The sequence below is a fragment of the Emydura macquarii genome, unplaced genomic scaffold, assembly GCF_026122565.2.
Source record: "Emydura macquarii macquarii isolate MOO-44397 ecotype Brisbane River unplaced genomic scaffold, CSIRO-AGI_Emac_v2 contig_1483, whole genome shotgun sequence".
Lineage (NCBI taxonomy): Eukaryota > Metazoa > Chordata > Testudines > Chelidae > Emydura > Emydura macquarii.
In genome coordinates, this window is record NW_027131620.1 from 1,120,104 (window position 1) to 1,142,307 (window position 22,204).

The window sequence follows — 22,204 nt, forward strand, 5'->3', positions numbered from 1 at the left end:
ACCATCACTCAGTCACTTCTGGGCTTTTCAGTCTTGGATGTGTGCACCAACTTGGTCATGAGACTTGCCTGAGCAAACAACTCCTTGTGCTCGTGGTGCTGTTTACGTAGTGTGGACGCTACCAATGCTGCTGCTGCTACTAGTGTGAGTGAGTGTTGAACTCACTCGTGTTTCCAGCCACTCTGCATGGGTGGCAAGTTACCGCACCAGCTGCAAAGCAGTGGAGGAGCCGTCCTCCTGGCTCCAGTCTAACACGTGCAGAAAGTTAGGAGCAACAGCGCCCCACACTCAATATGGGATTTCGAGTCAACGCCAAGATGTTCACTACCTGAATATGTGACCGACAGCATGAGACTCGGGTTTCATCGCTTCAGAATGTGACCTGTTTAGACTAGAAACGTGGTAGAAATTCTAAATAGCCGGATATAAAAAAATCCAGTAGACTGTCCTTGAGAAATTGACCAAAACCAAGGGCTACTTTGTGTCTGGGACCTGGACAAAAATAAAACACTAAAAGGCACCAATATTTTATAGCCTTGTATTTCCTAATGAATGAATGGTGCAGAAAAACCAGCTAAGGGTGGCTGTGGCTTTCTCTGGAACCGTACGCCAAGCTACATAATTAGAAAAAAACCCAGTCACTAATTTGTGCTGACAACAGCAACACTGATGTTCAAAACTAGGCTGCGAGTGCAATTCAGCCATGTCAACGGGTTACCTGCTGCCCACTGGTCTAGCTGCCAAGTTTAAGTTTAAGAAAAAATAGTTCACAAAACCCAACAAGTTTTGTTTGGTTTTCATTAATGCAACAGGCCTTTCCTCTTATTTAAATGTTTGCCTGCAATGCTGTGAACCTAAACATCGCAGCACTCGGCCAGCACATGAGTGCAGGCCCTAGGGTAAACATAAGTCCTTAGCCCCTTTCTTTACCCTCTTTAAACTACATTTGTTTTTGCTTCTCTGAATCTTACTTCTCGCCCCATCTCCTCCTGTCCTGTGACTGAATGTGGGATGTAGTACAGCACTTGTGGGAAATCTGCATGCTGATTCTGAACGCTCATTGTCAGCTGTGATGCAGTTTGTATCATCTGTAAGGTCCAATTTTTTTCCTCTGAAAGGGCTCAGTCTTTCTGGTTAAGAATCATTTCTGCTGTGTCGCTGCTGCCTCCAGGCAATACCCGTGGAAGCAAACAAACCAGCACTTGGTGCTGGGGTGCTGAAAGAGTACAACCCTCGGTGCACAAAAGCATTCCCAGGGACTGTAAAACTGTACACCACAATGCTATAGGCCATGCTATGGCATCGTGTACCTGCAGTTATTCTGCCTGGGACTCAGAGGGGCGAGAGGCTGAATTTGAAGGGATTCAGAAAAGAACTACAAGAATGATCTGAAATCGGAAAACAGGCCTTATGGTGTCGTGAGACGCTCCCGCTATTTAGTTTATCTACGAGAGGCTAAATAGTGACTTGATCATAGTTTGCACCTAACCTGCCTGGGGAAGAGACTGCTGATAGGAGACAGCTACTAAGCAGAAAAAGGCCTAACGAGATTCAATGGCTGGAAGCTGACGCTAGACAAATTCAGACTAGAAATATGCCACACGTTTTTAAAGGGCAGGGTGGTTAGCCACTGGAACAATGTGGCGAGGGATGTGGTGAAGTCTGAAACACTTGCAGTCTTTAAATCAAGACTGGATGTTTTTCTAATACATCTGCTCTAGCTCAACCACAGGTTATGGGCTTGATGCAGAAATTACGGGGTGAGGTTCTCTGGCCTGTGATGCAGGAGGTCAGAGTAAATCATCAGAAAGGTCCTGAAAAATGTATTAAGAGAACCGGGAAGTACAACACACTAGTCTCATTTTATTGCCCAAAGTGAGTGAACTGCAGACTATAAACTACAACAATGCTGCTGAAAGGAACTTGAGAAAAATCCCTGATGTTTTGAGCAGCTCAGCTCGGATCAGAAGCGCAGGTGAGGGTTTTCCTTTGAAACCTTTTTTTTTTTTTTTTTTTTTACATTCTTTCTTTAATACCAAGCGCTGCGAGAGACAGAGTCCTCCACCCCAAAGAGAGCTTTTGCCATATTGGAAAAGTTTACAGTCAGTGAGGGGAGGAAATTTAAATTCAGGTTTTCAGGTGATCATTTATAATCCGTGAAGAAGGGGGTGTGTGTGCACGGGGGGAGCAGCTCCTTCCCTGCTGCCGCCTTGTACGCAGGGAAGAATGCAGTTGCATTCTCTGGCCCGGTGCATGGGGCACCACTGGAACGGGCATTCTGCCAAGCAGCAGCCAAGCGTTCCCATTATCGGGACCATCACCTTCTTTTGACAAAAAGGAGCTTGAGATGCATGTGACCCTTTGATTTCCCTTCAGCCCCCCGTGTATGCAGGGCAGTGCGCCCCACCGTGTTCTACGCCTAACTTGCCCTCAGATGCCCTTTGTAAACTCTGCCCTCCGGGAGACACAGCTCAGGCCAGCACCTGAGTCTGCCGGAGCAGATCTCATCTTCCTCTGCAGCGATTCGCTCGGAGGCGATGGGTTTTCCCAGGACAGCATTTCACTTACGCCAGCGGTTCCACCTTCCCCCCAGCCACTGTCCCAGTGCGTCCGGCAGGGAGGGAGTTGTATTCACAGCTCAGGTACCTCTTGGGGCGTGGCTTGACTCACTGCTGTCTCACGGCGCTGCAGCTCACCCAGCAGGCACAGGACATTGTCGGTGAACTCGTTACGGTGCCTCCCCATCCCGCCTAGCTTCACAGGGTGGAGGCTGGTGTGGGGGGGCTCGGGCGGGAGAGAGCAGCAGACCTCGTTCAGAAAGAGCCAGGTGGCATCAGGATCCACACGCATCAAATGGAGGAAAACGCTTCAGGGATAAAGTGGGAAGAAAGGAAAGCAGAGTTAGAGGAGGGGCTGCCTGAGCTGCACCAAGAGGACAGGTCACCGGCTACTTCTGGCAGCACACGCACCCTCTGAAGCGTCGTAATAAGCAGGGACACAAGATGGTTGCTAAGCCCAACAAAACCATAGTGCGACAGGAGGGAAGCCCGGCCGTTATGCTAAGCAAAATGATACATTAACAAACCAGCTGCCAGCGAATAATCGGTCCCGCACGCTGGGGACTCCAGAGAATTACAGGGGCAGGTGCTAGCCCCGAGCAGCAGCTCCTCAGCTGGTGGGAATGGATGTCAGTGGAGCTATGGCAATGTAACAGCTGAGCCTGGCCCCATGGGAAGGAAAAGCCCAGCCCCCGTGTGGGTGTAAAACCCCGGTGTGGGTGTAAACATGCACAAGTGGAGTGCGGTTGCTGAGCTGATACTACTAGTGCATGGCGACACTAGCACAGAGAACTCCGGGGGTTAAGCCAACGGGCTGAAGGCAAACAGTGCTTTGAGTTTCTAAGACGAAACTTGCTGGTTTCTTGCTGCTGCTGGTGAGACGTTATAAATAAATCCACCCAGATGGGGCACAAACACAACGGAGCTCAGTACACAACCCTGGACATGGCGTACGTTGGCATGTCTGGGACCTGGTCTCTACCAACAACTAACAAAAAGATGTCAGTTTCAAGAGAGCCTGTGAGATCGGGTCCCTGGAGAACAAGGGGTTCACCCAGCCCAGCTTGCCCAGGTGCCAGGTTACAAGAGCGGCTGTGGGGGAACAGAAGCTGCAAGGCCTGGCTCCGGGGACAGGCCTGACTCCTGGGCTGGGCAGGTTTTTTTGGTTACCTGACCCCTTTGCTACAAACAGCCTCGCCCAAGGCAGAACCTTGCTGGCTGCCACTGAGCTTTTTCCAGCTGACTCGCAGGTCAGTGGTGTACCGAGGGTCTCCTACATTTGCACCCCGCTCACCCCCCTCCCCCCCCCCAGGACAGGAGGGGTCCCAGCACTGACCCCCAGCTGCCCTGGGGAGGGGAGGTCTGTACCTCCAGGGGGTGCAAATGCAGGTTTGGCCTCCCCCCGTCCCCGGCATGTACCTGCTGCATGGTGCCTGCCTCTCCTGCTGCAGCCCCACAGCCCAGTGCCATCTTGGATGGGGTGGCCTCCCCCATAGCCTGTGGGGGAGTGCTGGCCCGACCCTTCATAATGCACTGGGGGCACTCCGCAGAGCCTCCTGCGTCCCCCGCCTCCTGTGCGTCATGAATGGCCAGCCTGGTGCTCCCCTGCAGGCCGGTGCAGGGGGGGCCTGGTCCCCTCCCTTCAGTATGCCACTGTTACAGCTTTCATGGGGCAGAAAACTCTTTCAAAAACCCCTTTGTTTTACAGAAAAGTAGCAATTTCCTGTAGTGCTCCTGCTGCCGTGCCACTGGCTTCCATCTTGGAGGTTAATATGAAAGCAAGGCGGGGGAGTTACGTTTGCTGTGGGCCAGAGACTATCTTTTAGGTTCAGCTTCTGAGCTGGCATGGGAAAGAGAGTCTGACTCCATATCATCTTGCTGGAGAGCAGTAAGTTGCTCCTGGGGAGTGAAGAGGCAAAGCGTCAATTTGCACGAGTCCTTGTGTGTATCTGTTTGATTCTCCTGCTGTCAGTCACCTTTGGGCTTGACGTGGCTTGGGTCAGGATTTTGATGCCGGGGAAGCAGACCCGGTTTAACTGGCACTCAGCTCCAGACTAGGCCACAGAGTAAAGGAAAGTGGAATGTCCATGCCCCATTGGCAGCAGAGTCTCAGGCGCTCCTCCCGCAAAGGGCCACGCGTGCGCTATTCCTACGTGAATCCCTGGCAGCTGAAGGTGCCACCCCCTGGCAGTGTTAAGGGCCAGGGTTTTAGTGCCTAAAGATGCAGAGAGGCACCTAATTGGGATTTTCTAAAGCACCTAGGTGCCCAATTCCCCTTGAAACCAAAAGGAGTTAGACACTTCTGAAAATCGCATTAGGTGACTATGAGCTTCGTTAGGTTGCTCAAATACCTGAAAAATCTGACCCTCCGCTCCTAGGCCCTGATCATGTAATGAGAGCTGCACTCCTGGATCCCCTCCTCCCACGGAGATCTGACTGCAGGATCAGGGCCTTTGATCGTAAGCTCTTTAGGGACTCCCATCTTCGCTTTCTGTAAAGCCCCCTGCACGCACACTAGTTAAATATTAAATACAGATTAAAACCGTCTCAGTCTGACCTGGATTTAACACGGCTGTTTTGCAGGGAGAGCACCGTGTATTTATGATGTAGCCAAGGAAAAGACTGGGCTGTCCAGATTCATTTCCATCTTGCCAAGGGGAGGCACATGGGCCACATGGGAAGGAAGATGGGCTGCATGGGAGGAGAGCACGGTCTGTGACAACTGGAACAGAGAATGGAACTGTGAGAAAGCCCAGGGAGAGGTAAGTAGGTTTCTGTTTCACTGTGAAACACTAGACACTATTCCTCTCATCTGAAATGCTGGCCAGAGATCCTCTGCTAAGTGGCTCACACAAACACGAGACCCACTTCTATCAGAAATGTCCTCGGCTTGGGCTTTTATGCCTGAAGTCAGTGGACTTTCCACGCAGTTAAATCAGATCGCAGCACTTGTTAAAAGCTCCACTTTCTGAGCCCCTCTGTGCCCTGAAGGGTAGGGGTGCACTGGGCACCCCAATAAGTGTAGGAATAAGCTGGACTTGTCGGGGATGCTAGAAAGACTCCTCCCTCCTTCAAAATAATCCTCCTGCTGCTGCGTAACTCCCATTGCACTACGAACAGCTAAAGAATGCCCCTTTATCAGTGGGTCACTGACCAGTAACCAGTCTGGGGCTCCGAAAGGCAGGCAGCAAGTGTAACGTTAGCATTAACGACACTGCTTCCCCCTCCCTCACAATGCTCCCTCACCCTCGGTGCTGCACCTCCAGAATGCCAGGTGAACTTGGCTTCCAAAGAGCTGCCTGGCTTGGGACTGACTGTGTCAGCACCACTGCATGGTGCCCTGGGAAAACACGTTGGGGACAGCCCGACTCTGGGCACCTGATGCTGATCTCACTCACCCCAGCTTTGTATTGGTGGTGTAAAGGAAGTCACTCCTGATGGACACGGGGTGAGAGCAGAATCTGGCACTAGCTGTCGGGGAGAATCACAGACCCAGAAGCTAGATTGTAAGGATGCCACAGACTGGCTAGGCAGAAGCTTGAGCAGAGGACCTCTCTCCAAGCCCTGAGAGCATCCAGTGTGATCACTCCTCTCCCCGTGCCAGGCCAGTCACTGCCCAGAGTCCATGTCACTGGGCTGCACAGCAGCTTCAACTTGGCTTTGCTGTTAAAGACGGGCTGAAACCAAAGCTGTTCCCAAAACAGCCCCGTTATCCACGGCCTAGGCTGCAAGGACCCAGCAGTAGCACAGTGGGTAACAGAGCTGAACCTCTGGAATATTACCCAGCCAGTGTCAGCTTCCCCCTCCCCGCCCCCAGCACACAGACACACACACACACACCTCTTCCCTCACGTTCACAACAAAGACATGCCACTCTCCTCCCCGCTTCCCAATCAGCAGCTCCAGAGAGACGTTATCTGGTCCCCGGAGGGCTGGAGGCACTTGGCTCCCTCGTGTGCCCATAATGGCTCAAGGCCAGTGATTATCTCCTGATAACCTGGAGCGCTGTGCCGCTGAAATAACAACTTGACTTTTACATTTTAAAACTTACTCTTAGGTTGCTTAGAAACGGCCTCTGTTTCCATGGCAAAGAATCCTGGGGTTAATCCAGGGGTTTGGGCTTTGTAAACTTAAATGTGATTTTATTGAATTGTGCTGGGCGCAGGTGGCTTTCAGCGCACTTCAGCCTGCGACTGACAGCTGTCAGCACGCATCCAATCACCTGCAGCCCTCAACCCCCGGCGAGGGAGGGGCTTTACTGCTCTGTAATCAACTGGGGGAGCTAAAAGGTCCCAAAATAGCTTCTTTGTTCCAGTGGCACCGAACAATTTGTTGTATTAGTGCAGAGCGGAGCGAGGCTCTTCCACTCCTTTGCCTTTCCCTATAGCACTGAGCTGAGCCCCGGCAATCATGTGATCAAGGCTGGCACAGCAGAGGATTCCTCTGCGGCTCCTCGCTTGCCAATTAGAAAGAGCCCTGCCCTGTTCTCAGCCAGGCGCTGCAGCCGGGCCCTGCTGGAGAAGGGGAGGAGGCTTCCAGGAGTCTCCTGCTGCTTTCCTCGCAGTCGTGGCCCTGTTGCCAACTCTCATGGTTTTGGCATGAGTCTCATGATCATTACTGTTCTCCTTAGAGCCCCAGCTCCTGGAGTCGAGGGGATCTGTGCTGGTTTCGGCCTTCCTTCTTAAAGAAAAAGTAAGTTTCTAGCCCCTGTGGCTGTGGAGACAGTTTCAAAATGGGACCCCCAGTGCACCCTAAAAGCTCAAAAAGCAGAGGGCAAATAAAAAACAACCCCACATCTGGCTTTAAAATCCTGAGATGATGTAAAAGTAACAATCTCATGGCTTTGGGTGAGCCTGACGCACCATTTGTAAACTTTTGGGGTTGCCGATACCGTTGTGGTAGGGGGCCAAGGTGGATCCAGTGCCACGCAGCTCCCCCCACCCGTCCCCTCTGCTGTCCCCGTGTGTATTACAGGACAGGCAATAATCCCTGCCGGCAGTATTACCAGCTGCTAGTCGCTCGCCAGGAAGTTTGATGTCCCGTATCCCCTCCTCAGCCCTGCCAAGACTCATCTATTGCTGGACTCCCTCTCTGCCTGCAAGGGACTGTACTCAGCCGCAGTCACCACTCCGTTAATCCCACTCGTTCAGTGCCGGGCTCCCACAAATGGGACTAAACAGCTTCCCTAGGGCAGGGGGACGTTCCTGATGGCCAGTCCTGCACTGGTTTGGCCAGGCTCCACTTGACCTCTTCCCTCTTCTGCCCCGACCGACCCCCGTGCTCTTCTCTTGGGTCTTTATAAGCACCCAGACATGGGCTGTGCAGGATGTCAGTGGAATCGCACCTGATCGCACCAGCTCTGGATCTGAGCCAGGCTGAAGCAGCTGGTGAGAGGAAGCTGAAGTTTGGCTGAGCCTTTTTACTGAGGAGAAGGTCAGTGGAGTACCGTGGGTCTCCAGCATCCGGGGCCAATACTTGCATTTGTTTTACGCAACCCCCCCCCAATCGGCAGTGGTGGGGACGCCCTGCGGGGGGGGGGGAGGGAGGGAGAGGGGGTCTATGGGTCCCTTTCCTGCTCTCCTCCACTCCCCCCTTCCCCCTGCTGTGGGGGCAGCAGGGAGTGTGAATGACAGGCAGATGCCCCAGGCTGCCAGGTGGCCAGGGGGCGCGGAGGGGGGGTGACAGGCTCTGCCTCACAGCCTTGCCCTTCCGTTGGCTGCCTGGCCCCTGCACGGCCGGGGTCCCTGTGGCTCCCTCACTGCGCCCAGTGGGGGCAGAGGGGCCGGGAGGACACTTTCTCCCCCCACAGCGGGAGCCCTCGGCCGCCAGCAGGCCTGAGCTGGGGTCGGGCGGCCACCGGGGATGTCAAAGCCCGGTAGCCCCTGGCTGCCTGTGACCAGTACGCCACTGGAAAAGGTACGTCTGACTGTTCTGGGGGGAACTGGTTTTGACTTACCCAAGGTAACTGTATGTCACGCATGCTTAATGGTTTCTAATGCGAGTGGTGTCATTAACTGCAAACCCCTCCATGTCCCAGCGCCTGGGGGCAGCGCTACACAGGACTGAATGATGTGTTTTTGAAAAACACACCAGGGTTTGTGCACTGAATGAGACTCATGAAACCGTCCAGGGTTGCGATGTGCACAGTTAAAACAATCAGATGCCCGGGCAGGACATTTCCCATTATGCTAGTCTTCATCTGGCCCCCGGGGCCAGGAGCACACGCAGTGAGCTAGCCTTGCCTTACTCAGTAAAGGTGTTTACTGAGTGACCTAAGAGCTGGAGCTCCTGGGGGGGAGGGGTGGCCAGTCCAGATGGTGCCCGTGAACAGGCTCTTATCTTAGAAACAAAGCTACAATTCCATTTTAAGAATGGCTGTGTTAGGGGAACGCAAAGGCTACCTGGCCAGCACTCAGCTCAGGCACTGCTGGAGTTACAGGTTACACGCGCCCTTAATTCTGCTCTCCCCTGGACATGCTATACAACAGGTTCTAATGACCTGATCCCAACTGATGTCACTAATTCAACGTAACCCTGCTTTATTCCACAGTGTTTTAATGTGCTCCGAGAACTAGTAAAGGGTTCAAAGCTGCAAGCATACTGGTAAAGCCTGGAGCTAAGATTTCTGCACCAGCACAACGTACAAAGAGGAAAGGGGCTCCCCCTAACTAATGGGATCTGGCCCACAGATGAAACACTGGAGACAGAACGGTGGACGTAGGCACTGGAGCCTGTTGAAAAAGACAACAGCCCCCAAGGTAAAAATAACCCTCCATTTCCCAGCCCAGGAATATAGATTGAAAGGGGAAGGCTGCAGCTTCTGAGAGAGCTTAAATCTGTGCAGCTTCCCTTTCTGGCAGAGACGCTGTCCAACTGCACAAAAGCTTTTCATGCTGTGCTGACTTTCCAGGAACTCTATTCTCAGGGGAAAAATGCCTGCTTTTTTCCCCTTTTAGGAACATTCTGCCTTGCAAACTGACAATGCCGACTGCCTTCTCCTGTTGTGCGCAACCTAGTCTAACACTGGGGACGGAGGGGATAGTTCCACAGCAAGAGTAAAGCCTCTGCCTCTTTCCTCTGGCAGAAAAATGAACACCTGGTCTTATTCACCCTGTGTATTCCATAGCTGGGCAAAGCGTATCCGCTGAAATCTCTGCTCATCTCCAGTGGCAGTGCACCAGGTGGCAGAATGGCACAGTAGCAATTTTTCACTGTAGCAACAAGATTGTGGCTTGACTCAACAGAGGGCAGGATCTGGCCTAACTCAAAGTATCACTTCTGTTAACACCTTGTAGACGTTAGTCTACGTGCACCGGAGCCGCTAGGCAGCTCACATGGGCATGAGGGAGGGTTGCAGGGAGTCCCTGAAGATGGACATGGAAGGTGGCACGCGGGGAGCTTGTGGGGGAATGGAGGGATGCAAGGAGGTCTGGTGTCTGTGGTGAACTTGGCCAACAGAAGCAAGGAAAAGTGCAAGGTTCCAGTAAGAGAAGTCAGACAAACAAGCAGCAACCCCACAAAGTACCTCCTCAGATATAAAACCAGCTCCCCAGGGTGCTAGGAGCCCTGTGCATTCTACTTTAAAAGAGGGCTGGGGTAAAGCACATGAGGCATATTCTTCTGCCCCCAAATGGAGAGAAATTTAGAAAACAAACTGCGCGCTGCAGCTGAGCTGAGCTGGCCTCTCCAGATTCCACCTGGTGGTGGTGACTCGGATTTCACCAGTGGCAGAAGTTACCTTTTATGGACACGCTCTTCTGCAGGCTTCAGTGTGAATACATTGGGGTAGGGGGAGAAGAGAAAGGGATACCTAACCCTCCCTTCCCCATTCAGAATACACCCTCTGTGTGTGTGTGTCGTGTTACCTCTGGGCAGCCTCTTGCAATTTCACGGGTTGTTTGGCACTGAGGTAAATCAGACAAGCATCTGCCACTTTATTCAGGTCACTCTCGCCTGCAGAAATGGGACAGAAAGGAATGGCTGGAGGAAACTGACACAGGCTAACGGGATTCAGGGCTTCTGAACTGCTGACAATCTAACCCAGAGCTCTTCCTCTCTGTCCCCCAGAGAGGCTTGCTGTACAGCAAGGAAAACAGAAAAGGAGCTGTCAGCCCTGCACTCGCCTCGCCTCCTGCACAAGGCAAGGGGGCGCCTAGTGTACCGCAGCATGCTCCAGAAATTTGCCCCAGGCAGAATTCTAGAGAGGAGGAGGACGTCAACGGGCCAGAATAGAAGGGTTATCCCCAAAACGTGGCCAGCCCTTTGAGTTTGGGAGGGAAGTCTGGATTCCATTCCATTGTGACACCTTCTCGTTGGGTCAAAGACAGGCCAGATAAGGGGAGAGAAGGGCCAGCAGTCAGATCCTGAGCCCGGTACCAGAAGGCCTCCTCACCCACTTGTTTCACAGGGAGTCGAGGGCAGCCAGCACCTCCGTGCTGGGCTTGGATGGGGAGAGGTGAATGCCGAGAGACAACTGGAAAGGGAGGTGATGGAGTAAGGCTGGGGGAGGGACATAAAAGGAATCCCACATGACAGGGACAGAGCGTGGGCTTTCCTAGCAGCTGTGAAGAGGGAGGGAGGAGGCCTGCTGAGCAGAGGGACCGAGATCAGAGAGAGAGGAGGGGTGAGACTGGGCGGAGATCTCCGACATCCAACCTCATCCTTCCTTGGTACTCACCCATGTCCAGCTTCTCACACAGCGAACCCAGCCCTTGCAGCACGGCCAGTTGTAACTTGAAGGCAAGAGTGTGGCTGTACACAGGCCCGGCTCTGGCACTGACTGGAGCCTGGGTGACAAGGGAACCGGCCAGCTTGGGCAGAACGTCTCTGGAGAATCGTTGCCTCAGGAAATCACCACACACCTCAGCCAGGGTACAGAGCACCTAACAAAGAAACCGCACCAAGCCAGTGGTTACTGGGAGGTGAGTTCAGCGATGTGGTGGGGCAGAGTGGGAACGCACAACTCAGCAACATCCCTTGTGACCAGGGAAAGGGGAGCCCTGTTGTTATTTCGGCAGCACATCTGCAGCCTGGTGCAGAACAGACAGGAGAGAAAGGATGGGTTTGTGCTTCAAGCATGGGGCTGGGAGAGCCAGGTCCTACTCCTAGAGTCTGTGTTACCTTGGGCAAGTCACATAACCTCTCCATGCCTCAGTTTCCCCATCTGCAGTTGGGCTATCACTGCCTTACCGCACAGAGTGGGTCGTGAGGCTTAATTCAAAATTGTAAGGCACTCTGAGATCAGATAAAAGATGCCACAGCAACGCAAATTAACCTCATCATGAAAACAGTCCACACCGCGAGTAAGCAAAGGGGATCTAAAGCCCACTGAATACAGGCAGTGAACATGACTACTCCGTGCATTAAATACTGGACGGCAGCGTAACCTATGCTAACTCATTCCTAGGGAGTGGAATGGGAAATGTATGGGCTATGGCCCTGATCCTGCAAGCTGATCTATACAGGCAGACCCTGTGTCCATGCAGGGGTTGCCTGCATGGGGTGAGCTTGTAGAACTGGGGTTCTGCATTGGGCATGTTCCAGTGATGCCACACTGTAATTTAGGAGGATGACCCCTTCAAAGGAGTTTTCATAATTAAAATAAGCCCCCTCCCTGCTGCTTATAATCATCCTTTGAAGATCTGAAAAGGAAATCTCTCTCTGTACAGTGACTTGTCTCGTCCTTTATCCCTGGCAGTTTATCATAGGGCTGCTCTGACATTCTAGGGTGCTGGCTCTTTTTTTTAAATGGCATATTTTAACTTTTGTTAAATTTCTCACTGCAAAGGCTCCTCGTTCTGGGTGGAAAAGAAAGGCAAGTCAGATGGGGAGCTAGCGACCTTGCGGTGTCCTCATACATGTATGTTTTATTGCCTGGCTTCCTGGGAGCAGGGTGCAGCTGGAACGTGGCAGTGTGTGCTACAGAACTGATGAGGGTGGGAACAGTTTTTAACCTTATTATTCACCTGAGCATTTGCTTTAGGTGCAACTGCAAAACCAGCTGCCAAATGCCTCAAGCACAAGGAAATCCCTCCCCTCCAGGATCAGGGCCTGTTACATTTCTCTCCTATCTCTAGATCACCAGGGGTGCCCAGAACCCACAGTTCACAGGAGGGTATACAGTGCCTCTGACAGTCCGCTCCTTAGTCTGTAAAAGGGTGTGTCTTCCTTTCTATTCCTGCACAGCCGGACATGATGGTATCCAATAAATAACCATTAATAATGCTCTTCCTCATTGGGAAGGCATCAGTGTCACATTCATGGGCACATGGTATTGACCGTGTACCTGCAAATGATACAGACCTAGACTGTGCAGAGGCGCACCTCTGCTCTGCACCGGGTGTTAAAATTCACTCTGTACGGTGAGCATTTCTACATCCCCTTCAAGCCCTGCACATGGCAGGGCACCAGTTCTGTGGCTTGCTGTCTGTGCTCCGGCTTGAAGGCCGTTGGCAAGGATTCACTGTCATACCTTGAAGGCTCTGAGCACCGCCAGCGGGTCGTCGTTAATCAGCCGGGTGACGAGAGCCGGCCAGGCACGATGAGCCATGGGAAGCAGATGGTTTTCATGAAGATGCAGCACAGTCACGCAGAGCTCCAGCACGTCCAGGACCTGCACGAGGGGGAAGGCACAGCTCTGACGGGCTGCTACAGCAACTAGAGCAATAGACTCCAGTGCAGTGCCTCTCTGGAGAGCGGAGAAGGGAAGAGTCTAAAGACATGGGATCTGCCTCTGCCTCTCCCTGGATTGGGGAAGGGGAGTTGGGGAGGAAAGCCTGTCCACAGCCTCTGCCCCGGGGGCGAGAATGGGCTGGATTCTAGCTGTCAGGGGAACCGAGCTATTAAAGTTCTGATCCCGGAGGCTGAATTCAGTTGCCTTGGGGCAACGCAGCCATCTCTTTCCCTCTCTGATACATCCTCTCTTTTTATACAGGCTAAGGCTGGCCAGTACTCGGAGACAGACACCAAGGTGGGACTGTCCTCATCCTAGCAGCACGTCTGACACTTCCTGTGATGCCCCTCACACCCGAACAAGGTAACAGTTCCCATAGGGGCAGCTTCAGCCTCTACCGGGCTGGTCCCTTTGGTGTTCCCCTTTCGTACAGTGTAGTACATGCACTGTTCTAACCTTCAGCCGCACCCGCAGACTCTTGTCAGACAGCAAATGGATACATCTCTCCAGCACATCCTTTGCTATCTGGGCATGGGCTGGCAATGGAGTCTCTCCCTCTGCGCCAGTGTTGCTCATCTCAGGCTCAGGAGGGGGTGGATGCACCTCTGGAAAACAGGGCATAGTTTGCAGCTGTGGGAATGAGCTGGGAGCCATCGGCATGCGCCTCATGGCAACTGGCTGACCCCCAGTTCAAGGCTCTTAACTATTTTCCCAAAGGAGACCGTGGGCATTTGTGATGGCAAAAGTTTGCACTTTCCTGGGCCAAATGTGAGCATGCAAAATTCAGCTGCAGTAGTGAGAGTGTTATGGGAGAAAGGAAGATTTTGTTTCCTTTACTGGACTGGCATTTGCAGTCTCATCACCCACAGACTCCTTTCTTTCCAATTGATTTTCATTAAAAATGAAAGACCTGGGTGTTTAAAGGTCAGAATTGCAGCATGGTACAGTAATGAGAAGGCAAATGCCTCCTACTGGAAAGTTTGTGAAGGGCCTCGAGTGGAGTCAGTGTTGGTGGGGGCAGGAGAAGATCCTGAGCCCGGGAAGAGCCCACACCACAATTCCAGTAAGGGTGGGAGGAAAAAGCAGCAAAATCCTGGAAAATTGCTATTTTGGATTCTGAATGCCATGCACCGTGTTTCCTGCTCCTAAAAGCCTTGCTCTAATTATTATTAGTTGGAGCCAGACTTTGTGTACAACTGGGTTGTGTTGCTGTGACCATTGGGATCTGGCTCCTGGTTATCTGCTACAAGCTCAGTGTTCGGTCTCTAACTCTTTGACTGGATTTCCCTGGGCCTCACTGAATGCAGATCGGACAATGCCCTACATGTTCCCAGCAGTGTCCTCTATGGATTTAATTCCACTCAAAATGGAGTTGAGACCACAGAACTCATGATTCTGAGTCCTAGCCTGGCTTGGAGCCCCCCCACCCCAGATTAAAGCCCCAGGGATCAGTAGCCTTACCCAGTTTGAACACCCCACCCGTCAGTTACACAACCAGTACTGACCCTCCTCCTCCTCAGCTGGAAGGTTGCCCTCTGCAATCTGCTTCTGTTTGATGTAGTCCAGGAAGAACTGTTCCACTTCTTGCACCATGGGGGTAATTACAGACCCTTCCCCCTGCTGCTGGGGTGCTGGGGGGGACGTGCTGCTTGGCTGTGCTAGATTTTCCTCTTGTGGATACTTGTTACCCTTCACCACCACGAACCACTGGACTGTAGGAGAGGCAGGAAGTGTCACTGAAAACCCGATTCCCTACCCACGTCAGCGATGTGCACAGCCTCCTGGGGAGAGCAGCCTGGACGTTCTGAACAGACAGACACAAACTCCCTGAAAGAGGTGAGTCCTGGAACTAGGCCCTTACAATCAGACAGCCTGACTCTACAGAGAGGAACTGGCCCAAATCCAGTTCTGGCATAAGAGAGGGGAACATTACTGCAAGGAGTAAACCTAACCCTCGGTCATTGTCCCCTCCCCCAAATGGGTGCTGGGTTCTTCACCTGCAGCCCCAAAGAGTCCATTTACACAAGGAAAATGGCCTCTTGTTGGCAACAACTGGATCCTTCCAACCCCTCAAATGGGGCTGAAAACGGTTTTGTGGCTTATGCAGACAGGGCCAAACGTTCAACGCCTATTACAGACAGCGAACTTGGGGCCTCCTGTGCCACGCTCTTGCTGCAGTGGGTGCTGAGAATGGTGTGGCCCCGTCTGGGGGGTGGAAAGGGCTGCTGTTGACACCCCTTGTCAATGGGTTCAAATCCATAGTGCAGATGTGAAGTGGAAGAGGAGAGGGGTAGTCCAGCGAGAGAAGTTTGGCAGGAAGCATGTAACTGAAACGTTGCCGGCCCTCCCAACCCCCCAAAATCGGTTATAAAACTGACCTTAAGAGAATATTCTCTAACAGCACATGGGCCTCTGCAAGTGGCAGATTAAATAGTGAAATGCAGAGGAACTGCACTTCTTTGGCCAGGCAAGGAAGTAAAAGGATGGCACACAGGAACTGCCAGACTGGATCAGAGCTGAGGTCTAGCTTAGTGTCCTGTTTCGGACTGTGAAGGGAAAGGGTCAAGCACCCTGCAGCAGGCAACTGTGGTCGATAATCTGACCCCCATGAAGATCTCCCCATAATTAGAGACTGGTCTGTGACATGAGGTGTTTCTCTCCCAAACCTTGTTTTTTGGCGTTACATGTTCTATCTCTGGCTAGTCTGGTTATCCACGTCTGATGTTCTAGACCAGGGGCAGTCAGTTATTTTGTGTCAAGGTCCAAATTCCTTGGTCAAGGTATAGTCAATGTCCAGACTCCAGAGCAAATAATTACCCCCATCTCCCCCAATAATGATAATAAGTAAATAAAAAGATGTCTGGGTCTGTTCAAAAGCATCCGGCAGTCCGAATGTGGCCTGCGATCCAGCTATTGACTAAATCTGGGCTAGACCCTCCTTTCCCTGTTGGGATGGAAGGCCCCAGACACGGTTTCTCTGTGGGCCTCCTCAGCTCCCATTTTCTTTGCAATAAGGGCAAGAGAAGTTAGTTTGTTAACAAAAACAAACTGCAGCAACTGCTAGTTTAGTCCCCCTCCTTCAAACTTGCCAGGAAACGTGACTGCCACTCTCATGCCTGGCTCCTGGATAACAGTACTCCCCACGGCTCTCCCTCCCTGGCTCAGCTGCACTCAGCGATACTCAGCCGTCAATACTAAACCCGGGGGCACGTGAGATGTGATTCTCCGGCTCTGTACTGAATGTGTCTGGAATGTCCTGGGGCTGAGCACAGTTCCAGCACCACTGGCTTACATGACATGGGGTGCTGGGCTGAGTAACGGCTGTGCTTTTTGGAAACGGCTGCTGGGCTACGGGAACGTCCCATCAGTAACTCCAGGGGTTACAGAGGGAAGTATTCTAAGTGACAGTAACACAAAATTATTCAAAAGGCAGGTTATTTAGATACCTAAAGCTGCAACTAATGTGGACAGGACCCCAAGGAAGGAGGAAACTCGGTCGTCATAAAACTGATCAAGGGTAGACAGGACATCTTGGATCACATCCTCCACCAATGGGAGCAAGCTGGCATCCGAATGTCTTAGCATGGTCTCCAGGACCCGCGAGGCATGCGGCTGATGTGCCACCCGACGCAGGTTTAGGGAAATCCCATTCACCAGATAGTCCGAGTTAGCATTAATCAGGTATTGCACGGAGTCATAGCCACAGGCGTGGCAGACATCCACCATGGTTTCAACGGCCGTCTGACTAATGAGCAGAGTGCTGTCCCCGGCCTTTTCAAGCACAGGATAGAGGGCCGAAGCTAGAAGCAAGCGGAACTCTTTCCCTAGCGCGTAAGCAAAGCAACCAACCCCCTCCAGCTGGATGCAGATTTGCCAGATGTTGCTGTTCATGGAGCGGATGGTTGGGCTCAGGTCTGAAGAAGGGGAGAAGGACGAAATCAGAGAACTGCTGTTTGCACCACCTGGGATGGCATGTGCTCTTGAACGTTTCACAGTTAACTCATCACTAATTCCCTCGGTGTCAATGCTGGTGACCAAATACCAGTTTGCCTGCTCAGTATATTCTTCGAGGATGGACGTTATGGTTCCTTTAAGATCTTCTGTGCTCAATGCAGTTTCCCTTTCGTGAAGAACATCTACTCCCAGTCCGGCAGCTCCTGTGATCAACTCATTGAGGACTATGGCAGCCTGCTTCCGGTATACAATGGATTCGTGGTATAGCCCCAGGAAGTGATCCACTAGCAAGTAGAGGTTCCCGTAGTAGCCAAGTACCCGGCAAACCTGCTGAATGAGCAAGAAAATCCGCTCATCAATGAAGAACCGGAAGTACTTCTTTTGACCTTTGCCCTTCTGCAGACCGTGCTGCAAGGATACGGCGGGTTCACCCAGAGAGCCTTCAGGGCTCCAACATCTGTCTTCGACAATCTTCACATCAGCCACATCCAGCTCCAGAACTTGCATCAGGGCTTTGGAGAGACGCTGGAGGTGTGCTGCAGAGTTGAGGACAATGTTCACCTTGGGGCCCAGCAACTTCAGGGAGCCGAGTAACAAGCTCAAGGTAGAGAACTTGCCTTGATCATCCTGGGAGTTCATCAGACGGGGAAGGGCTGTGGCAAGGGAATGCAGATTCTCGGACAGAACGTCAGCAAGAGCTCTGTTCTCAGCTACCGTTTGCAGCTCTGCAATGCTCCTGAGAATCTCACGACACTTGCTTTGGACCTCATTGCTTTCGTCATTAACTAGCCCAACCAAGGCTTTTAAAAGGTGACCAACGGATTCCACTAGTGACTGACTGCACTTCAACATAAGGTGATGGACCAACTCCACCAATTCCATCCTTACCTTCCAGTGAGGGTGAAGAGAAGCAAATTCCACTATCTTGTGGATAAGAAGAGATAATTTGTCTGCAGTGCTTTTTACCCAGTCCGGTCCTCTATGGACCACAAGTTCAGATAGTCTGCTCTGATCCACTGAAGGCTTCTCTTTGTCCTTTGTGATTCTGATTAGTTGTTCATCTGCCATTACCAAGCTGACAGTGTGATAAAAGAGTCTGATGGCAGAAACAGTGACCATGTGACCTTGTTTGATGTCCCCAGTAATAACCCGGGACAGGGCAATAGAGATCCCAGGTAGAAAAGAAGCAAACAGATCCCCACATTGTCTTGTTTCATCCGTGTCTAGGAGTCTATGATGCTCCTGGCAGTCACACTGCAGAATTAGGACCTGTAAACACTTTAAGGCAGCCAGCTTAATTTGCTTTGCTTTCTCTTTTTCTGCCAAGGCCAAAAGCAAAGATACAGCAAATCCTAAATGAGGAAGGGTAGAAGACTGATACAAAGTCAGGATAATGTCCCCGTAAGCTGAATGCATCAGGACATGGAGTGCTTGGATTATAGTCAGTTTTAATTCCTCCGATAGTGGGGCTGGCTGCTGCAAATTGGATGGGGAAGACAGACACGTGCAGAGCTCAGAAAAAAGCTCTTGAAGGAGGTCCTGCTTCTTCACACATGTTGTTGAAAGGATGGATGTGATGCACTGCACCACACTCTGGACAAGACTCTCCCGTTTGGGCCCTGGGGTTTTCAGGGTGAACCTCAATGGGAAAAGGACGTACTCCTGCAGTTCCTGGAGGGCGGAGTCACTGACCATCTGCAGCTGAGCCTGCAAGCGTTCCACGTTCTCAGTAGTCTGCACCTTTGTTAGCTGTACACAAACTGGGCGCAAGATCCCAAACGCTTGCTGTGGGGTATCAAAGACTGCCATTGTCCAGCAATCCTCTTCTTATCTGTCTATAGGTATCATCCTGCAGGAAGGAAAGAAAAGCAATACTTTCTTCAATAAAGCAGCATTAAAACAATTGTAATCTATTCCTTACTGATTAGCCAGACCTACTGTGCTCAGAAAAGTGTGACACTGTATACTGCAAAGCAAAAGGTAACTCAACTCATTTCTCTCTAAACGGTATAAAAAAGCATTCAGATTATTATACAGTAGTGCTTTAGGCTTCCACTCTAGAAGTGCTTTGAGGCCTATGGATGAAAAATATTATATAAGAGCTTGGGTGGTTGTTATTAGAACTAAAAGTATATACTCACCTCCCATCCACTCTTACCTAGAGAAATCTATAACGTAATGTGGTTAATTGAAAATGGTCTTCTCTATGTTATTCACTTCTGCCTCTAAGAAAAATAAGTGACTGGTTTTTCACACAGCAGCTACAACAGCAGCAGCTATGGACCCAGGGGAAGGAGGCAGTTTCTTAGCTCAGGTACAGTGAATGTTTGTCTCGTTCAAAATTTCTCTTTAGAGCTGCTGGCAGGATGTGTTGAGCCCCGTGTCTCTAGTGTTTGGCTCCATCTCAAACAGTGCTGTCAAATCTGGTTAAGTTTGGTTTTTAAAAACACATTCAGCATGGGTATAACCAAATAGGATTGTAAGGCGGTGAGTTTGGGGGCAGATTTTTAAAGGTACTTAAGCGCTTCCAGATGCAAACAGGGACCTAGTAGGATTTTCAAAAGCATCAAAGGGACCTAGGCACTTCTAGTCTTTGGTCAGGGGTGGGGATGGGGCCAAACTGTTAGAACAGAAGCCATATTCTAGCGGCGGCAGGGACATGGTAGAGCATCTGCCTGTAGGCCCCAGCTTGAGTTGGCTGAGCTACAGTGCAGAAGAACCATATAGGGTGAGTGGATACACTGCCCGTGCACATATGATGGGGTAGTGGAAGGCCTCTGCCGTGTGATTAGTTTGCTCTGGTGTCTGAGCATCCGTATACAGTGTTGTTCCACACTGGAACCCCTACAGGGTGTCATCAAACAGTTACAAGCCATCCTGGAAGAAATCTTTCCTGAACCCCTTTTTTTGGCCTTCAAACAACCCCCCACCTCTCTAAGCTCATCATCAGAAGCAAGCTCCCCACAGACAAGGACCCAGCAACCTGTCTTGCTGTGGGACGCAAAACCTGTAGCCATATCTCCACTGCCAAGATGATCAACGCCTTAGTGGCATCTCTGTCAAGATCCCTGGGTCCTACACACGCCTGTCAGAACACGTGGGGCACCTCATCCACTGCACTAAATGCCCCAAGAACAAGTATGTGGGGGAAACAAGACAGTCACTACACTCCCGAATGAACTCAAACAGAAAAATGATAAAAGAGAAAGACGCCACAGCACCACAAAGTGACCCATCACTCTGTACGTGACCTCTCAGTCCTCCTCCCCGAAGGAACCCTACGCAACACCTTCAAAGGATGAGCCCGGGAGCTTAAATTCACAACTTTGTTAGATACTAAAAATCATGGACTGAACAGAGACATGGGATCTATGGCTTATTATAACCACCTATAACTCATTAACCCCTCTCCAGCTTCCCTACCCCCCATCCCCTTATGACTGGAGAGGTGTTGACCAGCCACTTCACTTTGAATGGTCCCTTGAAGTATGTGCTAACCACCTATGCTAAACGATCTGTTCCACCTGGTATTTAGCAGATGCTCAGAATCCATTTCCCAGCCCTGAAGAGCAGCTCTGTGTAAGCCTTGCACCCGGTCTCTTTCACCAACAGGAGTTGGTGCAGTATCAGATATCACTTCACCCACCCTGTCTCCCTAAGGCAGCGTTTCCCAACCAGGGGGCCGTCAGGCCTGAGCAGGCGGGCTGTGGGATTTTTTGAAAAACTACTTGAAGAGTTCTGAACTGGCTCATGAATATTCATGAGCTAATTGGGAGACTACATCGTGGTGCACCTCAAAACGACTAAAGGTGTCAAGGTGTGCCGGAGCAGAGGAAGGTTGGGGACCACTGCCCTAGGGAGAAGTTGTCAGGTAAACCTCGCACCCCTGCCCGGGCGGCGGGGATCACCCGCATTGGCACCGAGCGGGAGCTCCTGAAGTTCACGGGGGCACGGCCCAGCGGGGAGAGGCCAGGCCTGATGTGGCTCTGTGTGCACAGGTGTCCGGAGTAGGTGAGGAGGGCAGCCTGCAGAATCTCTCCGGCCCGGGCCAGCCATCGGTGTGTAAGCTCGGGGGGAGACGCCCAACCCGGCGGTGCCAGGGCGCGGAGCAGGGGCACCCAGGAGAACAGCCAGGCTGGGTCGGACCAATGGGGCATCCAGCGCAGCGCCTGTCCGCCCACGGGCCCGACCCCAGGGGCTGCCGCGGGAACGGACAGGCCAGGACAGGCCAGGATAGGACAGGATAGGACAGGCCAGGACAGGACAGGCCGGCAGCAGCCCAGCCGGGCCTTCCATCACAACCAGCCCCCCGCCCCCCTTTCGCCCTGCAGCCGGCAGGAGCCTCGCCTAGCCCGCTCTGCCTGGGGGGAGCCCTGTCCCCACTTGCACCTGCTCCTGGCCTGTGCCCCCCCAGGAACCCCCCCCGAGCCCCTGGCCCCCCAGGAGACCCCCCAGAGCCCCTGCCCCCCCAGGAACCCCCCCCCGAGCCCCTGTGCCCCCCCAGGAGACCCCCCCCCGGAGCCCCTGTGCCCCCCCAGGAACTCCCCCCGAGCCCCTGTGCCCCGAGCACGGAGCTGGGGGAGCCCAGGCGCCCCTCCCCCAACCTGGAGGCAGAGCTCCCACGGACCCTCCGAGCCGCCCTTAACTCCCCCGTCCCCGCCCTGCTCCAGACACACTCACATGCTCATAGAGGGGATCGGGACCTCCACATGCCGGAAGTAAGGTCACACAACCCTCCCGACCATCTCACTCAGGAGGAGCCGAGTGAAAAAACTCCCCAGGTTGTCTGGGTCTGGACACGAGAAAAGTCCCAGGTGAGCGCATCGCGCATGCGCGGAACTGGCCGGTGCCGGAATTGTGAAATAGGTCTCGGTTAGGCCTAGGGCGCATGCGTCCTGCGCTGGCGCCGGGAAAAGGTTGACAAGACTGAGCGGGAGGGCGCGGGAGCTTCTGCGCATGCGCCGCTTTCCCGCGCTCAGTGCCTGCCCTCTGGCCCCAGCCTATGATGTGTGCGCTGTAA

The 22,204-nt window shown here is 52.4% G+C and overlaps 1 protein-coding gene and 1 long non-coding RNA gene across 5 annotated transcripts; both read right to left on the reverse strand.

Moving 5' to 3' along the window:
* Positions 1 to 1,824: 1,824 nt before the first annotated feature.
* Positions 1,825 to 22,010, reverse strand: TTI1 (TELO2 interacting protein 1). Of its 4 annotated transcripts, none has more exons than XM_067553946.1 (8): positions 21,865 to 22,010; positions 16,677 to 19,033; positions 14,736 to 14,942; positions 13,687 to 13,835; positions 13,030 to 13,170; positions 11,236 to 11,440; positions 10,424 to 10,511; positions 1,825 to 2,866 (listed from the first exon to the last, which is right to left on the reverse strand). In XM_067553946.1, the coding sequence occupies exons 2-8, from the start codon at positions 18,991 to 18,993 to the stop codon at positions 2,632 to 2,634; spliced, it is 3,342 nt and encodes a 1,113-aa protein (XP_067410047.1). In that variant the 5' UTR covers positions 18,994 to 19,033; positions 21,865 to 22,010; the 3' UTR covers positions 1,825 to 2,631. The 4 variants fall into 4 exon arrangements, with proteins under 4 accessions (XP_067410047.1, XP_067410050.1, XP_067410048.1 ...); XM_067553947.1 differs by lacking the exon at positions 1,825 to 2,866 and adding an exon at positions 6,977 to 7,238; XM_067553948.1 differs by lacking the exon at positions 1,825 to 2,866 and adding an exon at positions 9,115 to 9,289.
* Positions 3,991 to 5,308, reverse strand: LOC137156938 (uncharacterized). The gene is made up of 2 exons (XR_010920950.1): positions 5,116 to 5,308; positions 3,991 to 4,457 (listed from the first exon to the last, which is right to left on the reverse strand). It is a non-coding gene; the product is annotated as an uncharacterized lncRNA (long non-coding RNA).
* Positions 22,011 to 22,204: the final 194 nt, after the last annotated feature.

What these genes read in the sequence shown, in the direction of transcription:
- TTI1 (XM_067553946.1), bottom strand. Translation starts at nt 18,993, where the DNA reads ATGGCAGTCTTTGATACCCCACAGCAAGCGTTTGGGATCTTGCGCCCA. An exon ending in CACATTAGTTGCAGCTTTAG is followed by an intron (nt 14,943 to 16,676) that starts GTATCTAAATAA and finishes CCTCTCCTACAG; the next exon opens with TCCAGTGGTTCGTGGTGGTG. An exon ending in TTGCAAGAGGCTGCCCAGAG is followed by an intron (nt 2,867 to 10,423) that starts GTAACACGACAC and finishes TTATCCCTGAAG; the next exon opens with CGTTTTCCTCCATTTGATGC.